Here is a 17,162-nt window from a genome sequence, read left to right on the forward strand (position 1 = left end):
TGTGGCAGCTCTATCACCCTGCATGTCAGAGGCCCACATCCTATTGTTTAAGGATACAGTTGTTGCCTTAAAAACCCAATTCTCATTCCCCTGCTCCAGCTACACTTGCAGCAAGAGTAACAGTAACAGCACTGCTTCCTCTGCACCAAGATTATATGTCCTCAGGATTTATGGATTTGGGGGAGACAAAGCAGGTAATGAAAAGAGTAGTGACTCAGTTAGGAAGCAACCAAAAGAGGAAAATGTCTGTGGGGGCCTACTGTGGCACCTCTGTGTTACCTGTTTAAAAAAATGTTTAACTGATAAAGTTTTGGGAGGGGGTGTGGGGGGGAGGTCTTTGGGAGGAAGTTTGGATTTGTAAGGACCCAGGGAAACTCCTGTCAGAGAATTCACTGTTCATTCTCAAAGCCCTAACTGCCAAAGTTCCTTGGGGTGCTAACCATGACAAAGTTGAGGCCTTTTAACGTTTGTAGCGGGGATGTCCATTTGGAAATGAAATCAAAAGAGAGTGGTGTGGTTGGGTTGGGAGCGATGGGGGAAGCAATGCAGTTGAGTTTATAGGATGAAATGGTGGGTCCAATGGCTATTACTGAGGAAAGGGGAGGGAAGTGGAAGCACGCAGGAACTCTAAATCTTTATGTCCTCCATGTAAGTTTTTCTGCACATATCTCCCACACTGAAGGGCTTTGGCCCACCTGATTATGCACAGGTAAACACCTCTCTATTTGTATGTCTCCCTGTTGTGAAGATCCAATGTGCCCCCTCCAATCCCACTCTGACGTTTCCCTCAACCATTCAGTTACTTCATGAACTCGTGTGTTACTCACTATTGCCTACTGCTTCTTTTCCACGACTTAATTAGATTGGGACTGCTTTTTGCTGTCCTCCCAATTTATATCACTATTTCTATATCTCGGTTTCCTAGGGCCTTGTCACCTTTCTGAACTCACCAACCACTAGCGTTTCCCTTACTTTGTCCTCCTCTACTTTTCTGGTTGCTGCCTTTCCGTGTCTATCTTACTATGGGGAAAAGAGTGGACATCTATGTCCACAAGGAGGTTAGCCCTAGCTCATATGTAGTGATTTAAATACCATAATTGTGCCCTACAATGGATGTTGAAGTAGGAGAAATATTGGCAGTCTGGCGGGGGGGGGGGGAAGAGTGTTCTGTACTGATGGTAGAAAACTGAACTAGGATATATCCATGGAGCTTCTTCAGTGCATTATGCCGATGCAGCATTTCTCAGGATTTTGGAGCTAAAGCAGCTGAAAATTACACTGCAGCAAAAACCTGCTTGGAATCTTTCTATATTTATGCAATGCAGACAACAGTGGGCCTCTAATGCAGGCAGCTGTCTTGCAAGGTCTCCCCCTAGAACAGGTTTTTACCAATTTTGCCTTGCACAATTTGCATTTTATATTCAAACCTAGCCCTCCAGCAGATATCCACCACTCCCCAGAAAGAAAAATTCAAGGGATACGGTTCTCATTCCCATCCACTTACCTGGTTGTCCCACATTCAGCTCTTTCACCTGAGGGAAGGGAGAGGAAAGTCACATGTTAATTTCATCCTTTTTTTATATGAAAAAGGGCAGAGTTTGGGGGGGGGTGTTAATGAGCAGAAACAGTTTTAAAATTTAGATACGAGTTAATTGCTTTTGGCAAGTGAGAAACTGCAAATGCTTGGAGATGCTGCATGTTATTGAAAATTGTAGCCTGTTGCTAGGTTACCCATTTCACATCTCCACTGCTGAAAGACATCTTGCAAGTCAAGAACCACATCCTGGGCTCTCAGCTTCTTCAACCCAATCAGCCAGCTGTTTTGGTAGAAAGTCTGCAGACATGGTAGCTCCACCATGACCTTGGTACCCTTCCAACAGTGGAAGTGAAACAGGGAATAATTTCTCAGTACCCAGGCTCAAACTTTCAAACTGCCGAAGCTCAAAGGTCTTCCAAAGGCAATGCAAGTTCTGTCTTGCTGGGCAGTCATTTTATGGAGATAAGCAGCAGGAGGCAGAGAAAGATACTTCAGCTTTAATTTGTAGATTAATACTATCTTAGGCATTCTTATGGAAATGTTATCTGCCCTTAGCCTTCAGGGATGAAGTTTGTTAGGAGATTAAAATAAATTATTGAAGATTCATGCAGCTGGTATAAATTGGAGTAGCCCCACTGTCAATGAAGCTTAGTCAAATCTGCACCAGATGAAGATCTCTCAACCTTCCTTATTCCTAGCAGTCAAAAGAAAAAGGAAAGGACATTGAAGAGTTCCAATAAGGACAAGAGTCCTTGGGGAACAAGCAGGAGATTATCCCCTCACCTCAAGGAAGACCACTAATAGCATGTGAATACAGCAGAGTATTTAGCTGCTCAGTTTTTCCTTGGAGATAACCAAGTATCTGATTGTAACTAGGCAGCCTCCATTCTTGCCATTAGCATCCTTAGTCCCTTTATGTATTTATAGTGTTTGGATTCAATGCAAGTAGCAGGCGTATCTATGGTACGATCTATTCAGTGTTTTGCTTTTGCTTTTTAAGAGCACGTCACTCCACTGGCGTGGAATTTCCTCATGTTCTCTGGTTTTCTGTCTTGAAATTATTTAGCTATGCATTTTATTAATTTTTACTAGACATAAAAAGGAAATACTTTGGAGGCTGGCTATGCAATCATATGGGCAAAAGATGAACCTTAAGAAGTGATTTCTCTTTATGCTTTATCACTAGCCAAATGCAATAATCTGCATTAGAAGATCCATAGATAAAATGCTCCCGAGAGAGAACAAATGGACTTGCCTTATACCTATGGTACATCACTGGTGCATGTAAACTAGAACTGTGTCTTTTGAATAGTAACAACTTTCCTGAGCCTTAGAGGCCGAGTCTTTTCTAACCCTGCTTGTCTTGGATAATTTTAACTAAAGATGCCAGTGGATTAAACTTGGGATCTTATCAAAGCTCTCTGGAGAACTTCAACTCTCACTGAAGAAAAGGTATATTTGACTCTATTGCAGTTCAGTACTAACTAGGCTTTTCTTTTGTGATGGCTTCTGCACAGATTATCTGCTAAAATTCAAAGGCTTTTCAGATGAGGTTTTTTCCTCCTTCTTCCCCATAGCATCATGGTGCATTTGTGCATCTCTGGGGATTCCCCTAGCTGTTCCCCAGTCTTTCTTAAACCCGTTTTGTTCCAAGGTTTTGGGAAAGAGCACAGGAAAGCCTGGATGGCTGCTGTGTCTGTGGGAAAAATTCAGATTAATCTGGACCATATGGCAGCCATCTTCCTTGACCCTGTCACCACAGCAGCCATTGCTTCCCCTGTCACCAGGGGGCTTTTTATTATTTTAAAAATTAGTACTATAATATTATTATATTGATATACCAATGGAACAATAGGTGTAGCAGGATCCGTGAATTCTCAGCTTTCACTTAAAAAAGTAACTCTCTATTCCCCTCCCTTCTAAAGGTAAAGAGGAAAAGGTGCATAGAGACTTACTTTTTAAGAAAATGAAAGCTGGGAATTCAGAGAGCCTGCTACACCTATAGTCACAATGGTATAGCGATGTAACAATATCACAGTGCCGTTTAAAAAAAAACACTGCAAAAGCCCTGGGTTCCCAGGGGAGGCGGTGGCCACTGCTGGGGGAATTGGGGCAGGGAAACAGAGGAGAAACCCATTGTGTGGAAGCCCCGTTGCTGCTACACTTTATCTGCAGCTGCACCAGCGACAGAGAAACCACACAAATCTGTCTCCATATGGAAGACACCTGTGTTGTCGTCGTCCCCCCCCCCCCCCCCCCGTTTAAACTGGAACATCAATGAATTATGCTATTTTCAAAAGATCATTCACTTGATGAAACATATCTGGCAGTGCAATCCTAAAAAGAATTACACTCTTTATAAGCCCACTGGCTTCAGTGGACTTAGAATGGAGTAACTCTGCTTAGGATGGCACTGTAGGCAAGGTTGTAGATAATATCCAAGATAAGCACGGGTAGCTGAACCATATCTAGGTTCAAGGGGAAAGTCAAGGCATCTAGCACTACTGGAATATCCAACTGCTTGGAATCACAGCAATTCACACCAAGATTGCCAAACCAGAGAGAATTTCAAAACAGGATCAAATCAAAGAGGTTTTTAAACATGGAAAGAAAGCTGGAAGCAAACTCTGGAGAGGAATATCAGAGGACACACTAATCCTGCTCCCAACAAATGAATATTCAATCTGTGTACACTTGATTTTTCTTTGTACTTGCACAGAGTAATTCTCATGTTACATTTAACACAGAGCTGAATGTACAAGTTGAACCCCACTTTTATCCAGGTACTGGCTCTCATACTTTTAAAGTGCACACAAGCTGACTCTTTCTTGCAAACAGACGGAAGCTTGAACAGGCTAGATGTACATGAATTCACTGGAACACATGAACAGGGCTAGTGTCAGGAAACAGAGAAACTGGTTGAAAGCATCCCCTTCTGCAAAGTCATTCCTCCTCTCTGTTGTCATGCCTTCCATGTTAGGGCTCCTCAGGCCTCAGAACAAGGAAAGGTAGGATGTCAGCTGAGCACTGTAGCTCCCAGCAGCATCTAGGCTGCTGGCTGACATGGTCAGATAGGTAGTTGAGAAGCACCTGCCTGCACTGAATGAGTACAAATCCCCGGGCCAGTGCTCAAAGAACTTTCTAGAGAGCTTGTACAGCCTTTGTCCATTATCTTCCAGACCTCTTGGAGGACGGGAAACATGCCACAAAACTGCAGGAGGGAAGATGTGATCCCAATTTTCAAAAAGGAAGGAAAGATGACCCAGGAACCTACAAGCCAGTCAGTCTGACCTCTGTCCCAGGGAAGATACTGGAGCAGATTCTACAGGGATCAATCTTCAAGCATCTAAAGGACAACTTGGTGATCTGGGGAAGTCAGCACAGATTTGTCCCCAACAGGTCCTGCCAGACCAACCTCATTTCCTTCTTTGATCAAGTGACGAACTTACTGGATCAAGGGAATGATGTCGATGTTGTTTACCTGGATTTCAGTAAAGCTTTTGACAGGGTTCCCGAGGAATGTAGGCTGGACTCTAGGATAGTTAGGTGGATAGGGAACTGGTTGGAGAACTGCACTCAAAGAGTAGTTGTCAATGCCATTTCATCTGAATGGAGGGAGGTGCCCATTGAGGTGCCACAGGGCTCAGTTCTGGGGCCAGTACTTTTCAATATTTTTTATAAAGGATCTGGATGAGGACACCTCACTAAATTTGAAGGGCTACTCACTAAATTTGCAGATGACACCAAATTTGGAAGAGCAGCAAACACACCAGGAGATATAGAATTCAACGAGATCTGAACACACTGGAAAACTGTGTGGATGTGAACAAGATGCAATTTAACAAGGATAAGTGCTGAGTTCTACATCTGGCTTTAAAAAATTAGGAACACATGTATTAGCATGTGTGTGTGTGAACAAGATCTTGGGGTATGGATGGACCGTAAGTTAAATATGAGCAGCCAGTGTGATTCAGTGATGAAAAAGGCTAATGCAATCTTGGGGTGTATCAACAGAGACATAACATCCAAATCACAACATGTCATAGTCCCGCTGTACACGGTATTGGTGAGGCCACACCTGGAATATTATGCGCAGTTCTGGAGGCCTCACTTCAAAAAGGATGTGGACAGAATGGAGCAGGTGCAGAGAAGAGCGATGAGGATAATCAGGGGCCGGAGACCAAGCTCTGTGAGGAAAGGCTGAGGGACTTGGGAATGTTTAGTCTGGAGAAGAAGAGGTTGAGGGTGAACATGATTGCTCTCTAAGTATTTGAAGGGCTGTCACTTAGAGGAGGGCAGGGAGCTGTTCGTGTTGGCAGCAGAGGAGAGGACTCACAATAATGGGTTTAAATTAAGGGCAGGAAGGTACTGGCTAGATATTAGGAAAAACTTTTTTTACAGTCAGACTTGTTCAACAATAGATTCAGCTACTTAGGGAGGTGGTGAACTCCCCCTCCCTGGCAGACTTTAAACAGTGGCTGGACAAACACCTATCAGGGATGCTCTAGGCTGATCCTGCATTGAGCAGAGGGTTGGACTAGATGGCCTGTATGGCCCCTTCCAAGTCGGTGATTTTATGATTCTCTTTCCTCCCCTGGAGCAGCACTCTGTCTCCCTCTCTGGCATTCTGCTGCTTCCTTCCTCCCAGCCTGACTGCGAAGTCTGCCTCCCCCCCCCCCTTTCCTGGTCTTATTCCTACTTCCTCTGTCCTTGAGGAGCCAATCATCCATCCTTCCCCATTTGCCCAGTACCCTACACCTGGATCTGGCCCAGCCTCACCCGTTTCCCTGGTCCAGGTGTCCTTTGTCAATCATTGGCTGGCTGACTCAACTGTAGATTCTGTTGTCTGGCTTAGGCAGGAAGCCTGTTTCCTGGTGCTTTACCCTCCCTCTGATGGCTGCAGACCAGGTAAGTATCCCAGTTCTGGGGCCTTCGGGGGGGGGGTGAGTCCAGGCATGAGCCCACATCCAGACAATGGTCAAGACCCTGGATGCTGCAAAGAGAGGGAGTGAAGGTGCTCCAGAAAGCATGTGCATATATAGACTTGGGACTGATCAGGATGCACATCAAGACAGAAAAATTAAGCCGGCATCCTGGAGCATGTGCGGTGGTGATGTGTTTGCTTATGATCCTTTAGGGGATTGCCTGCCAAACAACACCAGTTCTTTTAACAGCTGTCTGGTTCACATACTGGCGATGTAGCTCTTGATAAATGGCAAGATAACAATATAAAAAGACACATAAAGTAAGAATGCCAAATTGCCTGGAACTTTACTTGGTGTTTCTTGCTAAGCAGACAGTTACCTAATAAAGCATTACAGTCACATCATGAACGGACTTGATTGTGCAGGCTGTCATCATCTGTGAGGCTCATTCTCAGCATTACACTGTCTGAACCACAGGAAGTGTCCAAATGGGTCAGGCTTCATCTGACCGCCAGCCTCACCTCCTCTCAGATGTCAAAAGCTTGGGTTTGCTCTCCTCTCTGCCTGGCAGTTCAGCAGTGATTGATTATACCTAATGAGATCCATACCAATTCTAATATGAAATGCAGGCTTAAGATGGGGTAGGAGAAAGGCTGCCATTGTTCTGTTATTCCTGTAAATGCTTGGAGGATTACCAAACTCTGTGGCAAAAATAATAATAATAATAAAAGAACTCCTGAGAACACAACAAGAAAACACAAGTTTTCATAATTCTCAATTTGAGTCTTCCAAATGCTGTTCGGCTTAAAGAACAACCAGCAAGTAACAAATTGATGGCTGTAAGGATGAATCAGGCCTTGAAATGATATGCACTCGGAGCAGCAAAATATCTGTGGGATCCAAGCCAACAAAACCTAATTAAACTTTTATATGTTAATATCTGCATTACAAGGGCTGTGGTATTAAAAGCAGATCAAAGGCAGCTGATTCTAAACTTTTAAAAGTGCATTCTCCCTCAGCATATGGCAGCGAAATACGGCAATAAATCACCAGAAACTTCGGCAAACGGGGCATCTCTAAAATGAGGAATAGTCTTCTGTTCCCAAGAAAAGCAAAAAAAAAAAATAAAAATAAAAATCTCATGGGCTCCACTTCAGCTCAGGGTTCAATTTATATTCAGGACAGCACATAAATCATATACTTAACCTTCAGCACCTATTTAAGGTGGAATACCCACACCTCCTGAGGTATTTTGAAGAACCTTCTTGCTTAAGAGAGAGGCATGTGCCTGAAGACATGGGTAACTGTGAAAAAACTTAAGAGTGAGTTATGACTGGTGGTGGTGTGAGCAAAGCAGAAAGGCTGACATTTGCCTCTTAGAGAGCCAGTTTGGTGTAGTGGTTAAGTGCGCGGACTCTAATCTGGGAGAACCGGGTTTGATTCCCCACTCCTCCACTTGCACCTGGCTGGATGACCTTGGGCAAGCCGTAGTTCTGATAAGAGCTGTTCTTGAAAAAAGAGCAGTCTCTGTCAGAGCTCTCTCAGCCCCACCTACCCTGTGTCTGTTGTGGGGAGGGGAAGGAGTTTGTAAACCACTCTTTGGGTAGTGAATGGCGGGGTATAAATCCAATCTCTTCTTCTTCTCTTCTTAAGCCTTTATGGAAACAGACTGGCGTAGAAGCTCCAACTTCCCCCTCCCCATGTCCAGCTATTATTTTAAACTTTGTTAAGCCCTCTACAGAGCTTAACTTAAAAGCTTATTCCCTAAAGGTTCGAAACATCTAATCTGGGCCAGAACCTGGCAATTCTGATACCAAGAGGAACAACAACAGCAGCAGTGGGTTTAAAGGGAAGATAAATTGTGGCTAAAGAGGGTTTAATTGCTACAGAACATTTGTGTATCCTGCAAAAGTTAAGACCTCAGGGGTCATTTCTCTTGAAATCACAGACCACAACAAAGCTTTAACAGCTGCAAAAAGGGGAAGGAACATTTTTTTAGTTCCTGCTTCACCAGCCTAATCGAACAGCCCCAATACACAGAAAAGTCTCTGACCCATCTACATGTGCCTTGAAATAGGCACTATGTCCCAATAAGTTTGTCTACTGCCAAGAAGAAAGATCTCTCTCACAGAGATGTTTGTCAACTCACAGCTCTCCTGATAGCCCTGTTTGTTTGTATCTAAGGGGCTGGGGCATGGTGAAGCAACTGAGGCTAACTGGTTTGAGGCAGGATGCCTCTTCACTGCTGGTATAAAAAGATGCTGCCAGGTTTGCCTTCTTCTGGGCCAATGGGAAGAAGATTGCACTGACTTCAGTACTCGGCAGAGATGTGGCCATTGGCCACAAATGCAGGGGGTGGGACGGGGATTGCTATTTAAAGATGGGAGAGTAGTAAGAGACTTTAGGCGGATTCTCCCATCACGCAATACTCTAAGTGCATCTCATTTGGAGGCCACTGTGATCAAAGTTCCCAAACATTCTAACATTTATAAAATGCTTGGTTCAAGATCTATCTGCCACACAGTATAAAGGGTGTGATTCAATGTACATGTAAGTAGAACGACCATAATTTTCTCAGAGGGACATCCCATCTCTGGAATCTTTTCCTTAAGAGGATTATCAGACCTACTCACTCACAGCTTTTACTGCAAGGCACGCATAATGTTCCCGTTTAGTATATATGAGAGTTGTAAAAATGAAAAAAAAATGTAGATGCTTTAAAATGTGTTATTGAAGCAGAAATCTGACCCAGGCCAATTGGTATATCAGATTATTCTGGCAATATGTGGAGACATGGGGGCTCAACTGGGAAATGGGAATGGGAAGCTTCCCTGAGGTATGCAGAAGAGTCACAGAGCTCCAGAAATTTATTCCAGGCTCTGAAATGCATGGAATTGAATCCAGACTCTGTAGCTGGAGAAATGTCTTTGTATCAAAGAAGGCAAGCTTCATGATCTGCCCTCCAGATGCTGCACTGGACAGTCATCTGGCAGAGGAAGTAAGAGTCTATGGTACTTTCCTCTAAAAGTCATTATAGGATTTCCTCCTCAGTATACATACTCAGCAGAGGACGGCAGAAGCCCCTCCTTTTTAATTGCACAGTTCAACATGACAACTACTAAGATGAAAGTCAGAGATCAGCCTTTTGTAAACACTAGTTATAAAACTCTTGTATGCAAAATCCAAAACTGAAATAAGTTATACTTTAATTTGCTACCAGTTATGCTTAATAGAGTTCACTTTTGTTGCTTCACTTGTAGAGAGAAATCTTACAGAGCTCATTGGTTCAGTCCATGATCTTCATGAACCAGTACATAATTTCTTCCTTTGGCTTCATATATAAAGCTTCTGAATAATATCTTCAGTGCATTTATGTTTTAGCATCATTCAAGACCTTGAAGTCCTTTGCAAAGAATCTTTTTCTTGGTCAATAAAGGCTACATGACAGAAAAATCATGCATCCGTGGCCTTCATATTTTCATTAGCTGGTCTACTCAACAAGGCTTTTTTATCTATTTGAAGGCAAAGCAGGGATAATGGGGCTCAGATACATGCCTCATACTTTGAGAAACAAAAGCATTCCAAAGCCACCCTTAACCAAAACTGGAGGGATTTTCTACCCATCTTCTTAAGTTCAACAGAAGCAGCCAGTCACAACTTCAAGCATGAAGAAGAGGAGGCTGTAGCAGATGAGATTTTTAAAATCTTGCATCTTAAATCATCCTGTTGTGAAAGGCACAAACTTTGTGTTTACACTTGTGACTTACCTTCTCCCAGAGTTTGCTTCAATAAGTCATGTTTCGCCTGCAGCTTTGTAATAAGGTTACTGCCATTCAAATATTCTTTGAATTTCTGAGGGAGAAAAGAAACCAAAAACACATACACTCACAGACAAGCATAACAATAGCAACGATTCTAAAGATAAAAATACTTTATAATAGATGCACATTCATCCTGTGGTGTTGTGAATGTGGCTTTGTGGAATAAAAGCAATGTTGTAAGCCCCAGCAAACCAGTCTCAGGTCTCTTTCTGTGTCACGCACACAAAGCTGAACCAAGGATGCCTTTTTCATTGGGAGAGCTTAATTTTTCACAATTTGAGTATCAGTCCCTGTTGATCTTATTAGGCCAGAAACCTTTGTGTTAAGCAATGTGCTTGAGGTCAAGGCCTGAGATCACAAGGAACACCAAAGACAACGCTTCAAAGAAAGCCCACTTTTGTCAAACTTCTGGGAATAGCCTCAATAAACAAAGAAGACTTTTCCTACAGAAAAGGGCTGCTTTTTGTGCAAATAGTTGATAAAGCAGAGGAGAATTCCCACTGCATGCGGTCTGCTAGCTCGGCTGATCAGAAGCTTCTGCTGCGCTGGTGGAATTGTTCTGACTGTAGGTTTTATTTTCAGATTGCCTCACCCCCAACAGTGGCACTCTGGAGGCAAATAATTTCACAGATGCAAGTAGATGAGGAGGAAGATGGAGAGGGGGAATAGGGAGGCTCAAAAACTCATAGTGAATCTTAACACTTTGAAAAACAAAACACAGAAAAGCCTTCTGAATTAACTGGCAATATCGTCCGTGTTTGAAGGGGTCAAAATCTGAGCTATGGATCAGCAAGCCCCAAGTTCAACTGTCACACCTGCCAAAACTCCCTAGCAAGCTATAGGCACGCTCTCAGACTCAGCCCTTTGCCCTGCTAGCTGAAATATGAAAATAACAGGGATCAGCCTTACTGGGCTGCTATATTGGTTTGAATTCTTGAAAACACTCAATGAAATGCAAAGCAGAAGAAGCCCTGATATACCCACATGAATGGAGCGTGGGCGATGACTAGCTGAGTTACTAACTCTGCATTATCAAACAGTCAAAGACACATTTGTATTACCCTGCACAATTTACCAAATATGCTTCCTGTGCTACTGTCACAAAACAAAATATCGCACCCCTCTTCATTTTAACAGGGCTTGTGCCAGAGACGTTCCTAGTGGCTGTGGACTTCCAGGACCCTCAGGGTGCCCATTCCAAATCCGGGGTGTGTGTGTGTGTGTGTGTGTGTCAACAGTTCAGGACATTTGTATATCACTCTCTCAAAATGACCAATCATAAATGACTGCAAAAATACAACCAAGTTTCTTATTGTGGTATGGACATTTCTTTGTGCAGTTTCTCTGGTAAAAGTTAAAATATCTAATCTCAAAAAATGGCCAGTTTTTATTCTGTCTTTAACTGTTTTATTAGCCTTTTAAAAGGCACACAAGAGACAATTTACAGCTCTTATTTTTATTTATATCTCACTTTTCTCCACAGTGGGCCCCCAAAGCAGCTTCCGTTGTTCCCCATGTCTCCATTTTATTCACACAATAAACCTGTGAGGTAGGCTAGGCTGAGTGTGTGTGACTGGCCCAAAATCACCCAGCAAGCTTCCATGGCAGAGTGTAGATCTGAACCCGGGTCTTCCAGAAACTAGTTTATCACTCCAACCACTATACTATGCTGACTCTTTAATTTTTTAAAAGAAATGCTGACTATTTATTTACCCATGATACAAAATCCGAGGACAGTCTGCAGATTTCCATAGGACTCTACAGGCCTCTGTTAATCTATCTGTCTATTATTATGCCCATCCTCCAAGATTTTCCCCAGCTCCATTTCATTCAGACAGTACTTCTGCCAAGAGACTGAAAGGCCCAGGGTCACACTGTGAACTTACTGGAACCCAGGCCTCTTACATCCAAGTATGAAACACTAACCAATACACTACATTGGTAGTCAGATAGAAAGGCTGATGAAATAGTCAAGCATTTGGCAGTCTTCTGAATATGACTGTGTTTAAATACTGCATAAGCAATCTGTGCTTGACTGCTATAAGCAGGAGGTCCTCAGCCTTTAACAAACGTTTAAAAACTTAAAAATATTTTTAGAAAGGCCACAACTGGTAGGAGAAAATTACTGCTTAAATGGTGGGAAAAATGCAGTTTCCCTGTGATGTTCCAGCTTTCAAAAGATTATGCCATCTGGATCCTGAACAGCAGCAGCAGCTTTTTTTTTTGTCTTTATTGGGACTCTTTTTATTCTGCGGGAGAAATCTTAACATTCAGTTTTAGTGTATCACTAACATCTTCTGTTATAGGCAAGGGAAGGAGATAAGACACTTTAGGAAGGTGAAATCCTCCACAAACAAGAGAAAAGGACTAAAACTAGTAAGCATAGTTTACACTGCAAAGAATTGTATTACCCAATAAGAATTCTATTTCCCCTGAGATCCAAAGAACTCTGGAGGAAAAATACAGACAACCAGAAGGACTTTTTGCTTTTATTTCTGAATATCAGTCAACCTGTTTCCTCCTCACCCCCTTTCTGTATCTGAAATCTGCTATTTCAACATTGCCAAATTTCAAAAACATACAACATACATACAAAATATCCCACACAATATAAGGGGCTGCTGTGTGTATATACAAAGAACTGAGACTGGAACATAACCATTACATTTTGCCCTACCACTGGTTCCCAAAGTGGACAATACCGCCCCCTCAGGGGCACTGGAACGATCCAGGTGGGCTGGAATGATCCATGTGCAGATCCACAAACTGCATCTTTTTGTTAACTTCTTGAAGGTAGATGTCTAGGGGGGGCGCTGAGTAATTTTTTTTCTGAAAAGGGGGCGGTAGGCCAAATAAGTTTGGGACCCAGAAATATGCTGCAAAAGAAACTTAAATATGGAGACAACTAAGTTTAAAAACAGAGATACCCTAGATTCCTGCTCGGACTATTACGTTGGCACCACACTGTGTCTTATGCTGCATGAAGACCAGATTCTCCAAATAATTCCTCCACTACCCATTTTTACAGGGAACAGCAATTCCACAAGGGGCTTTCACATCTCATCATGTGGAAGGGGCTCCTTCTCTTTAAGAGTGTTACAAGTACTTCCCAGAAAAAAATTAGACATACTCCAGGCCTTCCTCAAAGGCAGTTATGCCTATTAGAAACTTGCTGTGCCCTTTCCTTATGTTGGAGCATAGATGCATACTACCATCACAAGGTAATAACCTGGGTAGTGACTGGGTTTGTGCTAACAAACAGAGAGTGTGGGGAAACCTATGCTCCTGGGGCTATGGCCTCCTCCTTTTTACAAGATTTTAATTAGTATATAGGCAGAAGATTATCCTCACAGTAAAATAGAACATTTCCGTTTCCTGTTGGTTGGCTCTCCTCTTGGCAATGTTTATCTTGCTCATGTAAGTCTCTGAAGCCGCTGATTTGATCGACTCTGTGGAGCGACTATGCTGGAAGGCATCAGAGACATCAAAATCTTCCACTGTCAGCATATCTTGCAATGTCTGCATAGTGGCATCCAATGTTTTGCGCACCTGCAGAAACAGAAGGTACAGAAGATTGTGTACCAGAGTGAAAGGTACACCATTTAACCATAACTGCATTACTTTAGACATACTGCCTTTTTTTCTTGCACTGCAAGATCAGGTTGCTTTAAAAACCACAAGCATATCCATGCCCCCAGAGCTTAATTAGAAATGCACTGAAACATTTATACTTGTCATTCCAGTGGGCAAAAGTCGCACCTGACCTGGAAAGACAACGGGGAGCAACTATAAGCAATTGTTTCTGTTTTCAAGTTACCATTGTCCTTATGTTACATCCCAATGCTGAACCTCTTACGAGCAGCAACTGGCACAGGCACTGGCCTGTATCTGGGCACTTCCTAAGAACAGCAGATACAAGCACTTCTCTTCATAATGTGATAGATATAGCTCTGGACCCCCTGCAGAAGAGATTCCATATCTTTTGGGTCAGGTGATGAAAGTGAGAATCCATTCATTCTCATTCTCTCTCTCTCTCTCTCTCTCTCTCTCTCTCTCTCTCTCTCTCTCTCTCTCTGTATTGATTTATAAGTCACTGGGTACCAAGTCAATAGCACAGCAAAGTGGATAAAATTTGTTTACATAAAGATCAAAGACAATTACAGCTCTCACCTCTTCATTCTCTATTTTCAGTGTGGCAAGTCTAGACTGCAGTTGATGATATCGCATGAGCAACTCCGTCTGAACCGGCTGCTGTGCGCTCACCTGACATACCTAAAGCAGCAACAAAATTGAAGATAAGAAACTGTGTTCATTTTTTTGTGGATTTTTTATGTATTGAGGATTCCTTCTCCTCCATTTCTTGCTGTTTCTCCAATCCCTGCTGATATTTTGGAAATCTAAACTAAAACATACAGAATGCAACGTTTGAGACTGGTTTCAGATGTCACAAGTAAATAATGGGAAAGGAAGCAATACAGAATTATACCTCTGCTGTCAGCACTTGCTTAAAGGTAAAGGTTTCCCTTGCTTGAAAGCCAGTCGAATCCAACTCTAGGGGGTGGTGCTCATCTCCATTTCCAAGCCAAACAGCCAGTGCTGTCCAAAGATATTTCCGTGGTCATGTAGCCAGCATGATTAAACGCCAAGGCACACGGAATGCTGTTACCTTCCCACCAAAGCAGTACCTATTTATCTACTTGCAATTTCTTGCTTTCGAACTGCTAGGTTGGCAGGAGCTGGGACCAGAGATTGGAGCTCACTCCATCACATGGCATTCGGGTCTCGAACTGCCGAGCTACTGACCTTCCAGTCTGCAGCTAAGTGTCTTAACCACTGAGCCACTGCGGCAATACTCGCTTAGAACATCTATATTCAACCTATAGCAGGTAATAACACACTGCCAAACAACATAGTTACAGCTGCCAAGTATAAACCTATGCAAAGTCAAGGAGGATCAGAATATTTACAGCTATAAATCAGCTAAGGCAACAAAGAATATGTGTCTTCATAGTTAAGAGGCCTCAAAATATTAGACTGTTTACAGCAAAAAAAAAAAAAAAATCAGAGCCGGAGGCACTCAACTTCCTCTACTGCCTTTCCTCTATTATAATCAGAAAAGAAATACTATGCAAAATTACTACTTTAACTAATGCAGAAAAGCTGCTCAAACAACTCCAAATCTTTGTATACCAATATTAGTTTAGAGGTAGATGGCACAACAGATTCTTCAAAGCAAGGATCTGGCTTATTTGCCATCTACAAGGTCAGACAGTTTCTTTACTTCATTTGTAACCCATCTTTTTTCCACCGTGGAACTCAAGGGGGCTTACCCAAGAATCCCAGGAGGTATCCAGTCCAAGCACTGACTAGAGTCAGTGCTGACTAGATTCAGATTATTATTTTTTTAAGATTCAGCAAGGTGGCAGTAATGTGCACTTCCAGCTGCCACTAGGGTCTTAGGGGTTCTTCATTAGCCCCACCCCAGAGTAGCTACGGCCAGTTCTGTTTCAGAAGTACAGACTGGCCACTGGAACTATTTCCCTCTTCTACCTGTCTGTTTCCAGGGGAGGATAAAGGCACCAGCTGAAGAACAGAAGGTTGATTAAAAAATCAAGTCTGTATGCAGCAACTATCCTGTAAAACCTGACTACAATGCAAAAAAAAAGGATAATCTGGACATGAGCTAGCAGTTTATAACATCTGGTCAAAGCACAGAGCAGTAACAGTCATGCCTAAACATAACACATTCAACAGCGATGACAGCTAAAATATCCACCCCACTCATAACAGGGCTGTGGTGGGGAGATATTACACCTGCAGGAAAGCCAGAACCACCTTGCACATGCTCACTGGAAGCCATTTTCTACAGTTCCAATACCTCATCCCCCATGTGTGGCTGATATTCAAACTTCAAAGGAGGGCAGAAGACTTGGTTGCACATATCCATGACTGTGTGTTTGTCACTCCGTGCATCCAGGTTGTCTACAGCATTCTCAATTATGTCCAGGCCCTCATGGCGTGAGGTCTCGAGATTGTATTCAGCAGATAGGTATGTTCTAAATGTCCGTGCCAAGCTTGCATGGAATCCCAGGTCACAACACTATGGAAAGAAGCAGACATGAATCCACTAGGTACCCTCAAGATATTGATGTATTCCTTTAATTCTGAAGACATTCAAAAATATGTACTTATTGGGGGAACTGGAACCATTAATTTATTAACATAATTTCCCAGGCAGCAATATAAATTAGCTGTGTAGAAATCCAAGTCACAGGCCCTGCCCCCTCAGGCTTATAAGTCCAGGTGAGACAAGACACACAAGAATCAGGAGTAGTGTACACATAACATAAACTCTGTGAGTAAAGACTGAAAAGGGTGCCTTCTGAGCACCCAAATATAAGAAGATCTGAAGACAGGTGAATCTCTCTATTTTGCATCTATGCTGTGAAGTTTGTCTCTTGCCTGAAGGCCAGAAGAAAGAGTTCTGAAAGGGAAGCCTGCTGATCAACAAGGAAGGAAAGAATGGGAAGGATATCTTGCAGAGCATTTGCTCTTCCCTTCGTGTTGCAGGTCCCAAAACGTTTGGGCACACCTAGAGGCCACAGCGTGGTTCTTACAGCGTGGTTCACGGCCACTGTGTTGCTGGATGGATCAGCTCTTGAATTCAGGACCAGTCCAAGACCTAGTTTGTTTTGGTTGGCTGATGTATACTATACTTTTCATTTTGTCACTGTTAGCTTTTTAGGTTCCCTTTAGGGAGAAAAGCGGTATATAAGTTTTTAAATAAACAAACATACACGCACTATGTGGCAAGGACCAAATTTCCTGTTGCGCCTATGCACTTGGGAAGACCTTCACAACCACACTAGAGAGGCTGAA

The 17,162-nt window shown here is 42.8% G+C and overlaps 1 protein-coding gene across 1 annotated transcript in view; it reads right to left on the reverse strand.

Annotated features, from left to right (window-relative positions):
- The window catches only part of SRGAP3 (SLIT-ROBO Rho GTPase activating protein 3), a 99,451-nt gene that overhangs the window by 40,982 nt on the left and 41,307 nt on the right, over positions 1 to 17,162 (reverse strand). Inside the window, 5 exon segments of the mRNA XM_015423530.1 lie at positions 1,505 to 1,532; positions 10,230 to 10,314; positions 13,635 to 13,832; positions 14,454 to 14,555; positions 16,162 to 16,383. Coding sequence (XP_015279016.1) covers positions 1,505 to 1,532; positions 10,230 to 10,314; positions 13,635 to 13,832; positions 14,454 to 14,555; positions 16,162 to 16,383 — 635 coding nt within the window.

This window comes from Gekko japonicus, unplaced genomic scaffold (assembly GCF_001447785.1).
Source record: "Gekko japonicus isolate JY-2015 unplaced genomic scaffold, Gekko_japonicus_V1.1 scaffold3222, whole genome shotgun sequence".
In the NCBI taxonomy this organism is placed as follows: Eukaryota; Metazoa; Chordata; class Lepidosauria; order Squamata; family Gekkonidae; genus Gekko; species Gekko japonicus.